This window comes from Zea mays, chromosome 8 (assembly GCF_902167145.1).
Source record: "Zea mays cultivar B73 chromosome 8, Zm-B73-REFERENCE-NAM-5.0, whole genome shotgun sequence".
Lineage (NCBI taxonomy): Eukaryota > Viridiplantae > Streptophyta > Magnoliopsida > Poales > Poaceae > Zea > Zea mays.
The window spans coordinates 75,703,707-75,717,052 of record NC_050103.1 but is presented as its reverse complement, the minus strand read 5'-3'; the positions used below and the strand labels follow the sequence as shown (position 1 = coordinate 75,717,052).

The following is a 13,346-nucleotide window of genomic DNA, read 5'->3' as shown; positions in this document are numbered from 1 at the left end:
CCAATAAACGATGTCGACAGCACAGTTCGCTTGCCAATCTTCTCTGCTCTAATATCTCCATCTAGCATGCTATCCACCAAGCCCTGATATAGGTCTGCCCTTAATCGATCTTGGTTCTTACGTATGAAATCTAAACGAGAGCTCTCAATCTTTATGTATGTGTCGACCGCGAACTGCTGGAAAAGCCGCTTTCCATGAAGTATTGGATTGAATACCCCGGGACGAATCTGGAATTTGTAGCAGTAGTAGTCACGTACAGACACACATAAATGGCTAGGAGATTCTGCATATGCAAGGATTGAAAAGTGAGTGATGTCGAAAGCATAGTTAATAATGTGCAAATATCTCAAATATCAAATTAACAACTAACCCGCATCTTCATCATTTGCATTACTTGCCCTATGTGTCGCGCGGTATGCATCCACTTCGTCCATGGATACTCCAACCTTTGGGATATTTGAATGCCATCCAAGTTCGCCTCTAGGGAAGAACAATGGATATGATAGTGCATCGTAGCATCCATGGTATGAGCGGATGCAGTGGCTTGAACTGTCCTTCCCATGGAGCATAACACTCTTGCTGAATTGGCCTCGCCCTTCGCTCCCTTCGATCCAGACAGCGGCCACCTCCGAAGTGAGAGGTGTGTTATATGTCTTCTGGTTCAACGTCTGGTCAAGGTTCAACGCGATACGATAGTCATCAAGGTTGTCAACGTGGCCCATGGTCCTAAGGTGCTCGGAGTACGGGTTTCCACGTAGTATGTCGACTATCTGTTTGATAACCTCCTTGTCTTTCTGTTGATGCTCTTCACGGCACTTACGGTACCGATGCTCGAGGCTGGGATCGTCATCATAAAAGTAAAGCTCAAGGTGTTTATGCTCTGCCCCACCTTCCCTACCAAATGACTTGATATTGTGGTACATCATGCCCTGTGCTCGAAACGTGTATATACCAGAACCCCTTACATTAGTTGTCATACTATCGAGGCAACAGTATAGGGAAGTGAAAGAGAAATGGCCATTGAAAAACCTAATGTTATCACGAAAGTGCCTAGCATCAGAGTCTGCACTATCCCACAACCTCTTGAGTTGGGGAGGGGTCTCCACTGGAGCTAGCTCAACCTTCCCACCACGACAACAAAACCCAGGTGGCTCATACTCAAACTTCTTCGCGGTGCAATAACCGCAGTTGGGAACAAGCTTGAGCATATGTGTTTCTTCAGGGATGTTGCTGTACACCTTGTCGTACGGGTCAGAAACATAAGTGGCAGTAGATTCTTCTTGAGTACCATCGATCTCGATATCCTCATCGGTATCCTCATCTGATATTTTTTTGAAAACAATGAGTAAGACATGAATATTTACATAAGCCTTGCTAGGATAATAATAATCGAAAATAGTACATTGCGCAGCGAATAGGTATCCCTCGTTCTCATCATCGTCGTCTTCAAATATGACACCCTCATCGTCATCACCTAAATGGATCCAAGATGATGTAAGCACATGTTTAGTCAGACTACATACTATCGATGTCTTGCAAGATCCATATAAACTTGGATAGTAATTACCATTGTTGGTGATCTTCATAGGCGTATGGCGCTGTGTCCAATCGTCCCCTTCAACAGCGTCACCGCTAGTATCCTCAATCGAAGTACCCACCTTCCTTGATATGGCTGATTCAAATTGCTGGTTTCGACGAGCTAATATAGCTTGTCTTTCCCCACGAGGAACATGATGTTTACGCTTTAGTGTATTGGTAGACATATCGGGCGAAGCGACATCCTCGGTCTGGGTTGGAGATGGCAAGAAAGGTGCGTTGACGAATTCAGGGATAACCCAGTCGCAGACAGTTAATATGGATCCATCAGATCCCTTTACATCTGTTGTAGGGTGTACCAACTCAGGGGTATATGTTGGGTCCTCCATGGCGATGGATGTGGGATTCAAAGTGTCGGCTTGCATAACTCTACGTCTCCTGTTGTGGTCTACCTTTGCCTCTTTTCGCCTTGGTGTTCTATTATACAACCTAAGGCGTTCACGCCTAAACTCCCTCTCGACGGGAGTTAAGTTTTTGTACCGCTCGCTAAAGTAGGTGGTCCTCTGTCTAGTATGCTTAGGTGTGTGGCCAACATTTTCGTGCACACTGCCTGTAATAAGGCATACTACGTTAAACCGTATGAAACTTTATATTTTTTTGCATGTTTAGTCTAATGAACAGTCATGTACCTGGTGTTAGAACTTCTGTCGTTGCATCAATGTCGTTTGACTGTAATGTATAATTGATATGCAACCAGTCGGAATCATTATCTGGATCAACAATTACTTTTTCGTCTCCACCTACAAAATATGAACACATTACTTTCAGTAGTAGGTTTATGCACAGAAACATTACTCTAAAGTTGACGAATTTCATCACCTCTTGGCGCGTTGGGCATCATATTTTGGCAATCATTTCGTTGACTTGCTTCAGGACGCTTCTTATTCAACTCTTTATTCCGTAGACGTGCTTCTCGACGCTTTTTGTTTTTCTCGTTTTTCTGTTCATCAGACATCGTGGCATATCTTTCCTTATCTCTTTGCCTCTTACGTTCCTTAGCATCAACAATTGGTCGTAACGAGTTTGATCCATTTTGATCACCTACAATGTAACTTTGTATATTAGTGTTCTATTACATACTACGTTGCATTCATTAATCTACACGCATGTACTAAGCTTTACCTGTATTAATGGTGTTTGAGATGTCTGCACATGGTGTGCGAGCAACATTATGTGCCATCTGATTTGTTTGTGTTTGTTCTCTGTTCTCCATAAAGAAAACCTGATAGGGGCAATGGACTTTTTAAATAATTTTCAAGTCCGTCAAGGTTCACAGACCATTTCAAACAAACATGTCCACAGGACCAATCTAAAATGTAGTTCAGAAGTGCAGTCTGTCAAAGGACCAGGAGAGTACTAAAGAAAGAAAAGAACTCATTGACCAACAAATGTAGCTGAGAAGCAAAGATTTAAACCAAATGAGCAGTCGAATCAACAGGAAATTACAAGTCTAGTGAACCAAACAGTTTAATTACAAGTGAATCAACAGGAAACAAGATCTACAGACTGCAAGTATCAAAATTAACTAAGAGCAGTGATTGGAACATAGAAAATTGAGTTCACTAAACATAACAAGATGGTGAAGCAGTGCCCAGATTCATAGGAGCTAACAAATTATTTTTAGCCTCATACCAGCCAAGTGACATGCTAGAAACACCCAACACATGGTAGACCAAAAGATTTTTAGCCTCATAACGTCTGATTGAACAGATTTCATGAACTTGAAACCTGTTTAGAGAGGCCCTCAATCAGTTTGACTGGGATTTATTTCTGCTCTTGAAATTTCGTCGCACATTTAGCGATTCTTTGAGTACTGTATACTATTTATTATTGTGTTATCGTATTCAGTAACACTTGACTGACTATTACGTTGTCTATTAACACTTGACTGACTATTAATCCTTACCACTTTACCAGCCCAGCAAGGATGAGTAATTGAGGATCCTGCTGGAAGGATAGGATGAAAACACACATGATGCAGGCCAAACATGAAGAATCCACTGGTGGTTTTCCATGTTGAATTCTGACTGGTGTTTATTTCAGCTATGGCAAAACTAATGATGCTCAGTGAGTATTTTCTTTTTTCACAGTTCCTTAACTCTGCTTTATGTGCTATTGAACAAGTTTTTTCCCTAGAATTTCAATATAGCTAAAACTACCTTTCATTACGAGATACTAAGCCTTAGATAAACACTATAATATTAGAACCAAGCAATAACAAAAGTTGTCATATATAAAGAAGGGTCCATAGCTACAGTTGATAGAGATATGTGTCGGGCATTGTCATGCGTTGTTGTAATAAAATCTGAAGAACTCGAAATGACAATTGTTACTTATAGTATCGTTTTGTATCTCCCCCATGTTAAAGGAAACGTCTCCTTTTCATATCGAGCTTTTTAATTGCAGTTTTTGGCATCAGGTACATGGACATGTGGTATATATGAGTATTAGATAGGCAAGCATTAATATGTGTAATTCTCCCAACTATAGTCAGAACACTGATTTTACAACTTTGAAGTCCTTTTATCAACCTTTTCCACCAGCTTAACCCAGTCATTCACACGAAGCCTGCTAGGACTTACAGGCACTCCAAGATAGTTCATGGGGAGATCACTGATCTTACTGTCGAAAAGGTTAGCATGCTTTTCTGACTGCGATACTACAGTATGTAGGTTGTTGGGGTGACTGAATAACTACAGTAGTCACCCCACATTGATGATTGGTGTCCTAGCTATAAACTGAAGTTGGTTGATTATGTACTTACTGGCACAATCTGTGCCTAGATTAAATTAGCAGACAATGGCTTAAAAGACTCACTCTCCAAGATAGCTTAAATTAGCTTAAATTAGCAGACAATCTGTGCTCATTGTCAGAGACACTCACTCTGCAACCGTGTGTAAATTGGCTGGCAGATTGTATTTTGTGATAGTCTGAACTTTTACATGACAGACCAGCAGATATTGTCATGGCTCAGGATGAAGCTGTGGCTACCTAGAAGACTGGAAATACAACATCTCCTTCAGACCTACATGTCTCGTGTGTTCTTAATCTGTCAAAATATGACATGTATAGTGAAAGTTGCCTGGTCATACTCATTCTTATTGCTGTTTTTGAGATCTTACAAGGAATGATAACATAATTTATTTCTGACTGCGAGGGTTCGATAACATTATACGTATCGAATTCAACACAACAAAGAGCCAGTTTTTAATACATAAACGGCGAAATACAAATAATTGTGACCATCTTTAGTTGATAACAAGCTATCACACTACACATCCGGAACCACTGTCGCCAGATAAGCGCGTCTCCTCTCTAGATAATTGTTGATTAAAGCACTCCTCGGATTTTGGATCATGGAGCGCCGAATTGCTGCAATTTAGTAAATGATATGTAATAACATGATTACTTAATTATAGTTTCTAAATTATTGCAAGAAACACTCACTCTGCAACCGTTGTGTGGTGTGATGATCTGGATCGAATTCAACAGTGCTATGGTCCGAGGTTTGCAAGCATCCTATTGTTATAGTAGTAGACTTAGTTACTAAAGAAGGTCATTGCGTTTACTCCAACAAAGATGTTCAAGGATAATATAATTTACTGTGTAGCTTGTTACGACGCAGCATAGTTCCGATAATTATGCTCTTGTTTTCTCTAGCTAACACCCACCGTAGAGCATTTCTTTGCAACAGTTCAGGCCATATACCCACGACGATTATATCCCACCTATAAACAAAGCTTGTATTGTTTGAATAAAATATAACATGTCTGCAGTTTAAAAAAGATTGTATTATAAATTAATGACCTGGAATCCATTAGTATGGCCTCTCTGTACGGCCTTCCACCGATGTGCTCTAACGGCGCCAAATGAATGACAATTCCTATTACATCTGAGACATTCATATATGAGGGATTAAATTTTTTTATGGTTTAGTGCGGTATAAGTATACTCCATATAGAAAGACGGGCACATACCTATAAACCTCTTATGAGGTTGTTGGAGGACCTCATGAAATGGCATAAGATGTTTTGGATAAGGCGGGAACTGAATTGGCAAGTGGAATGGTTCCACAACAGTCCGAGATGCCAAGGTCAATTCTAGCCTATGTCCAAAATTCCGAAATAGATACGGCCCCCAGCTTACATAGAACGCCACTCCATATAATGTATATGTAGATCCTTGTTGGAGTAAGGTGTCAAATCTTTGGACATTAGCGCGGTATGAAATTGCTTCTATTTTTGACCCCTAGTCATTTCAGAATGCACGTCGTATGAGTAAGAGAAATACGTTGACTTCATTTATTTATGTTTTAATGTTTGACCCAGTGACTTACAGTGATGTCTTGTAGAATAAAATGTTGGCTGTCATGACGTCTAGGGAACTTAACAACGATTCTGGCTACGATACTCTTAAATTTTGGTAAGTCATCGCTCTCAACGTCATCAAATAACACGAAACTACATTAAAAGTGAGTTTAGATTCTTTTGTCCACGCATATATATATATATGCGACAAGTGAACTGTGTACTTACGGAAACTTTGTAGGGACGTGATGTAGGGCTGCAACCGACCTATGTTGGTTAAGTGTAGATGGTGCCATTGATCTTATAGTATTGATCATAGTTACAAATATGTTTGAAATAAATCAAAACATAAAAAAAGCCATGTAAATCTCCACATTTGAAGGAAGTATGAAACAAAGTAGAAAAATAAACCAAAAAAACATAGATTTGAGGTTTATAACATGAAATATGCTTTCTTAATCATGAAATAAATCAAAACCATGTATAGTGAATGTTTCTCCTACCAAGTATATTCACTGAAACGAAAGGAAGCACAGAGCCTGAAGAGGCTCGAGGTTAAGAAGAAGAGGATTGAGAGGAGGAACTCTCTCACCTGCAACACTTCAAAAGAAGCTGCTGGGCAGAGTCCAGAAGAGATGAATGCAAACACTGACAAATTAGTAAGTTCTGATGAAACTATTGTCAGCACTAACGAAAGTCATAGCAGTGGCAAGCATCTGGTGAAGGGGCTTCCACCAAAGTACCAGGCCACAAGACAGTTCGTCAGCAATGCGAAAGAAGCCAAACTCGGCCTTCAAAGGTATCCCCTTTTGTTTGTTAAGTACACCATTGAGGTATTGTCAGTATCCATTTCCCATGCTTCCAGAAACATGAATCCACAATAGGTGTACGTGTATAGATGTACGTGCAAAAAAATGTAAAACATCTCGCACATATATAAGGTAACAGTCACTCAACACTACATTAAACATTAAAACTGACTTGAAATTTGAAGTACAAATAACATGAACACTCTCAACACAAAACTGAATTAACATAGACACTGAAATTGCTTCTACACTAAAATTCAGTGAAGGCAATATTATTAGGCACTCTAAAATTCAGTGTCTAGGAAGTGGAAAAATTGTACCTTTGATTGGTCAGGGAAGTTCGCCAAGCTTGCTCAGTCACTCCAAGAATGTTGTTCACAAGTTCATGCGAGAGTGTACCTGAAATAAACAGATGCAACCTTGAAGCAGATGCAAGGATGAGGGTGAAATACCTAGCCAATAAACAGATGCAACCAAAATCTACAGACTGCAATACCGGCACGAATTAAAACACAATAAGATGGATGAGGGTGATTGAATCGGTGAATCTGAGGAGAGTGGGGATGGGTTGCAGACGGTACCTCTGTCCATCCTTTTAATAGCTGTGGAAATGTCGTCGCTGTCAGATTAGTCCGCGAATCTCGCCTTCCATTTCACGTCGCGGTTTGCTGTGGGCGGGATACCCCACAGCGGTCATCACGGCGCGCCGGGGGAGGGGGTGGGAGGCGGGGTGCCTGGCGCGGGCGACGCGCGCGGGATGCTGTCCTCGCCGGGGATGGCGGGCCAGGGCGTGGTGGCCGGGGATGGCGGGTGGGGGGGCTCGCGCGGGCGGGGTGGTGGGGCAGGGTGCCTGGCGCCGGCGCCGCGCGCGGGATGTTCTCCTCGCCGGGATGGTGGGCGGGGTGGTGGGGCGGGCATCACGGCGCGCGGGCGGGGTGGTGGGGCAGGGTACCTGGAGCGGGCGCCGCGCGCGGGAAGTTCTCCTCGCCGGGATGGTGGGCGGGGTGGTGGGGCGGGCATCACGGCGCGCGAGCGGGATTGCGCGCGGCGCGTGCGACGCGCGCGGGATGAAGACGCGAGCGACGCTGGCGGCGGTCATCACTGCGCGCGGGAGCTGGGGGACGGGATTGCGCGCGGACGGCGCGCGGGTGTGGGGGAAGACGCGCGCGGTGGCTAAAACATCGCGGGCGGGGGCATGGATTCGCTGGTGGACGCCCTCCGTTGCCACTTAAGGATTAGTAGAGATATCTTTTACATACCTTATTATGACATGTAATTGTATTGTCATCTTCCATCCCATCGCTAGCATTAATTTTATTCAACTCTTCTTCCTGGTACAAAATAACATGTTACTTATGCATAATTTATGTTACAAATAGTATAACACTAAAACATCTGCAATATTATTACCTTGTCTTCCTCATTATCACTAACATCTGTTGACTCATTACATCCAATATCTGGCTCCAATCGGCTTAGAACGACATCGAGCTCATCCAACACATCCATCGCCTTATCGTACCCTGCTTTTGACATACACGCCTGACGAACTACTTTCATAGTTTTCGTTAACAACATTTTCTGTCTGTATGATTTAGTAACTCCACCCTTCCCCCTGAAGCTCTTATCAATTCTTTCAAACGGAACATCTTTTCTTGATGAGACAGTGTACCTTTGCAATATATACTTTGAAGGTATCTTTTCAATTTGAAGATGCATGAAGGCTCTTAAAAGATGAACACACAATAGACCTGAAAACATGAAAACGAACCATTATTTCAAAAATATACATTAATTGTACTACAATCATCAAATTCTCTAGTATGCAAATTTTTTATGCTAACCAACATAATACGTACAAACCTGTATGTTCCCACTGTTTGCACTCGCATGTATACTCCCCAGCTTCTATGTCTGCTGATATCTTGAATTGATGTTGTCCCCACACAATTTTATTAGACCGTTTTGTATGCTGTACGATCCATTCATTATCACATCCGTCTAGGTCCTTTAATATTTTGTATGCAGTGGCGTATTTCATTGATTCCTCGAATCTATTCATAACAGCTCTGGTGTATGCTCTAGAGACTCTCACTTCGAACCCATATAATGTATTTGTTGTCCTTGGTGCCTATAACACATTATTATCATAATTAAACAAATTATTTACATAATTATATGCAAACCGTTATTGCTAACAAGCACGACATACCTTGCTCACCAATGCCTCCTTTGATTCTTTCATTTTCCTGCTGTGCAACATTTTCATCATTTGTTTAGCGAACTCATGCAGTGGGGTGTTCGCATCTACATGTGATTGCTTCACTAATCTGTTCATGCTCTCACTTCGTTGTGTAGATACCATTACCCCACAGAAGTCATTTTTAAAAAATGCAGGTATCCATTCTTTTCTTATTTCATATAATTTGCGTAGAGTTATATCTTCATGAAGATTGAACTCCTCTAGCATCATTTCCCAGGCACATTCAAACTCATGAGGAGTTAATGGATGATGTATAATAGACTGGACTGTTGTTTTAAAATCCTTAACAGCAAACCTGGCATATATCTCATTCAGGAATGGCATAAATCTGTTCTGTACATGCCATAAGCACAGTCTGTGAACTGTTTTTGGAAATACAGTTCTCAGAGCAATTGGCATTGCAGGACCTTGATCTGTAATTGTTCACAGATTATTCAGTTATCTTCACAATAAATTAATTCATTGTTTTGTTTAACAAATTTATATATCACATACCTGTAAGCATAACTCTTGGACCCTCGCCTCCCATACATGTTTTGAATGAATTGAAAGCCCATTCAAAAGTCTGTACTGTTTCATCTCCCAACAAAACAAATCCAAACACTGTACACTGCAGATGGCTGTTAGCTCCAACAAACATGCCCAGTGGTTTATCATATATATTTGTCTTGTGTGTTGTATCAAATGTCACAGCATCACCATAATCTGCGTATTCCCCCTGCATGCTTGCGTGTGACCAAAAAATACTAACTATTTTCCCATCATCGTCTAGCTGGAAATCACAAAAAAATTGTGGATTCTGTTGTTTGCATTCTCTAAAGAAAGCCAAAAGTTTGGCTACATCATTTGAGCAATTTTCTCTTCTCCTGGCTGCCCTCCTACATTTGTTTTAACAAAAAATTGTTACACACACATTTACTATAGTAAAATTCCTGGCTATTGATATATACACATGTAACAAAAAAGTATTGCTTACATATTTTTCAGATCTTGAGCAGTTACCGGTACGTTCTCCGGCCCATCATGCATTTCTGATATGAAATCAACTATGCAATGCTGCGGCACTCGGCTATCATGCATTGCATCCACAAAATTTATGTACTCAGCATCCCTAATTTTGTTGCAACGTAAATGTTGTTTCTCTGCTTCGTCAGTTATGAACTCATGGTTATGCTCCAAGTTTACCAGTTCAATTTTTGTAGCTACAACCATTTTGTTTTCATCATCATATATTTTTTTTAATTTTATTCCAGCTTTGCATTGTGTACGCCCCGATGATCTATTCCTCATCCTAGGTGTATCATTTGATTTTGCTGCACTTTTACCTTCACGTGAACAATTTATCCACTTACTGAATGTCTTCTCTCTGTATTTCTTCAGTGGAAATCCAACTTCATATGCATACCTTTTATAGAATTTATATGCATCATCAACATCCTTGAAAGTCATCCCTACCGTTGGCACTATAGTTGGATCAATGTTTTTTGCCTGCTATTTCATTGTCATTGTTGTTTGTACCATTGAATATGTTCACAACAATATAATCAATCGATAATCAAATACAGCGACTGGACTTACATGTGAACGCAGTATCTGTGGCGTATCCATCTCCCTGGAGCTAATATTGGACATAGGAGGTCGAACCCTTTGTTCTCCTTCTTCCCCTATGCTCATCTCGGCGATCGCAGGACCCATTAGAGCAGGCGGTGGTGTCACCAGTGAGTTACCACCAACTCCTCCCTCTGTATCTGGATCAAGACGAACGCCATCTCCTTCCATCGCCGGCGACCCTCCAGAGCCGGCCATCTCCAACTCCGATTAGTTATGCAGGCTTAGTGGTCTTTTTTTCCGAATGAAAGTAAATCTCGGATACTATAAAAGTAACCGCATCCACGTTTACAGGGTCTCCCCATTATTTCCGAAACCGTCCCGATATTATGGCGACGTCTTTGTCAAACTAAAATTCATAATATAAAATTTACGCACAATGACACAACGTTTTACGCCAATCGGTATATAATGTTTATGCATCTATTATACAGCTTCGGTTTTATGCCATATCTTTCAACATCTTATGCTTCAGGTTTTTTTGCCTTCCGCACATTACTTACCATGCAAGATCCATAATTTACGCGCCCACGTATCCCACTAATCACGTTTGCATGTGGCATATATTCCCTTTAATTCTGCGCAATTCCCTTACCATTTAAACAACCGCGTCACGACGCCGTTTGTCCTGCATGCCGCCTCTCAGCCCCACGTTAAAACACAGGCGCGCCTGTTCCATCGACCAGACCGGGAACCGACCTGGGCTTCCTTTAATATTCGAAGCCTAGGGCTCCCGTTATACCTGCCCTATATATATATATATATATATATATATATATATATATATATATATATATATATATATATATATATATATATATATATATATATATATATATATATATATATATATATATATATATAGCCTGGGCTCTGTATAACTATTGGAAGCCCCGACCAGGTGCGCAGACTTTTTGGCTCACTGTACCACCTGCTTACGTCAAATATTATTACGTGTTATGCTCATTCGTGCAACGATTTACACACTTTTTGGTATGCGCATGTTTCGGGCATCCGGGCCCATGAGAAGATTGTGTTCCCGCAATCTGGGCAGCCGTACTAGTCCCCACACAAATATTGATATTACGATGTCTTATGTTTTCGTTTACGAAACAGTAATCCACGTGTCGGTCCATGGGCCTTCGCGTTGATTTCGCTCAGCAGATTACGTGTATCGGGCCCATGAGCACGCAGTTTTTTCAGCTCTCCTCACCCGTAACGCTCGCGGCGGCCGAACCCTAGCTTTATCGCCGTCGTCTGCTTCTTCTCCACCGCGACTGCCGAACCCTAGAGATTCTACCCGTCGTCGCCTTCACCGTCTCCAACGCAGAGACCGACCGTCGTCGCCTTCACCTTCTCCACCGCATAGAGGGAGACGCCATCGCCTCATTCTTTTTCACCGGGGAGGGACCCGAAATCGCGGAGACTTAGCCGCTGCCCCCTTGTTCTTCTCCACCGCAGAGACCAAGCCGCATTTGATCCACCGCGGTGGTCGAACCCTAGGGAATCCACCCGCCATCGCGAGCACCGTCTCCAACGCTGAGTCCGACCCGCCGTCAACTTCAGTGTCTCCTACGCATTGACCGAACCGCGCGTCGCCTTGGGCTTCTCCACTGCAGAGGGTCCCGAAATCGGCCGGCCTTCAGGCATCTCACACATGGGTAAGTCCTCAACCGCCAACTCTTACATTTGCATATTTACACAATCTGAATCGTAAATCGGTTTCACCTTATTAGTAACTCAATTCACTATACCACAACCTAGCAATAACGACTTACTTACAGTCGGTATAAGCCGTTATAGCAACGTACTATCAGTCGCTATAGAGTTATACCGACTAACACTTTCTGACGCTGTAAGTGGCGTCGGCATAAATGTATAGCGACAGACATGTTTATACCGACGGACGGTTAGACGTTAAAAAGATATACCGACTAACATATTTATACCGACGGACAGTCTGTTAGAACTTATACCGACACACTGTCCGACGCGATATATGTATTTTTACCGACTAACAATCAAACGCTACGGCTATATGAACCTAAAAAAATATATTACTAGCAGTTTCCAATTATCATCAACATCAGATAACAATTGTACTGCATTCATACATAGCTCATGTTGATATAGCTCATATTTTCATTCATGACAATAACAATTGTACTGCATTCATACATAAAGTTCACAAGTTTGCTTTTGTTGTAATAAAGATCAAAATAAGCAGCAACAACACTAAGTTTGGCTTGTCAAAGCTCAGAGATACTAGCTAGTACAACCACATGTTGGTTTCAGAATTTTAAGTTCACTTGCAAAACACAAAATATGTAGCTGCATCCATCCAAAAGAACTTTTGATCTTTCTTGTTGTAGGCTTGTAGCATCCATAGGCACCACCGCGATCTGCTTGCTATTGTCATCATGGAGTAAACAAGTGACTTACTACCTCTAGGACCTCCCTCCTGACAAAATTAAAACCCAAATCATTAGTAGACTACTTAGAAATCCATTCCAAAATAAACTATAGAATAGCTACCACCAATGCTCCATGATTAAGTTAAATATACAATAGTTGAACGCAACAGAACTGCATGATCACAACACCTTGCTGCTGCTTATTGAGCTGCATGAATTTTAGACAGCAGCTACTCAAGTGTCCTTTCATTTAGTTAATATCTACGTTGAAATGTATGTTGTCCAGCTAGTAGGAAAAGAGATGTATTTAGCTGGTGACTTATTTACTGCTTCAGTCTCAATATCTTGT

The 13,346-nt window shown here is 41.6% G+C and overlaps 1 protein-coding gene across 1 annotated transcript; it reads right to left on the bottom strand.

The window, feature by feature from the left end:
* Positions 1-4,721: 4,721 nt before the first annotated feature.
* Positions 4,722-6,374, bottom strand: LOC118473109 (uncharacterized). Its single transcript, XM_035961718.1, has 7 exons — positions 6,132-6,374; positions 5,933-6,056; positions 5,574-5,844; positions 5,404-5,488; positions 5,200-5,324; positions 5,044-5,115; positions 4,722-4,968 (listed from the first exon to the last, which is right to left on the bottom strand). The coding sequence occupies exons 1-7, from the start codon at positions 6,218-6,220 to the stop codon at positions 4,868-4,870; spliced, it is 867 nt and encodes a 288-aa protein (XP_035817611.1). The 5' UTR covers positions 6,221-6,374; the 3' UTR covers positions 4,722-4,867.
* Between the last annotated feature and the right edge of the window lie 6,972 nt (positions 6,375-13,346).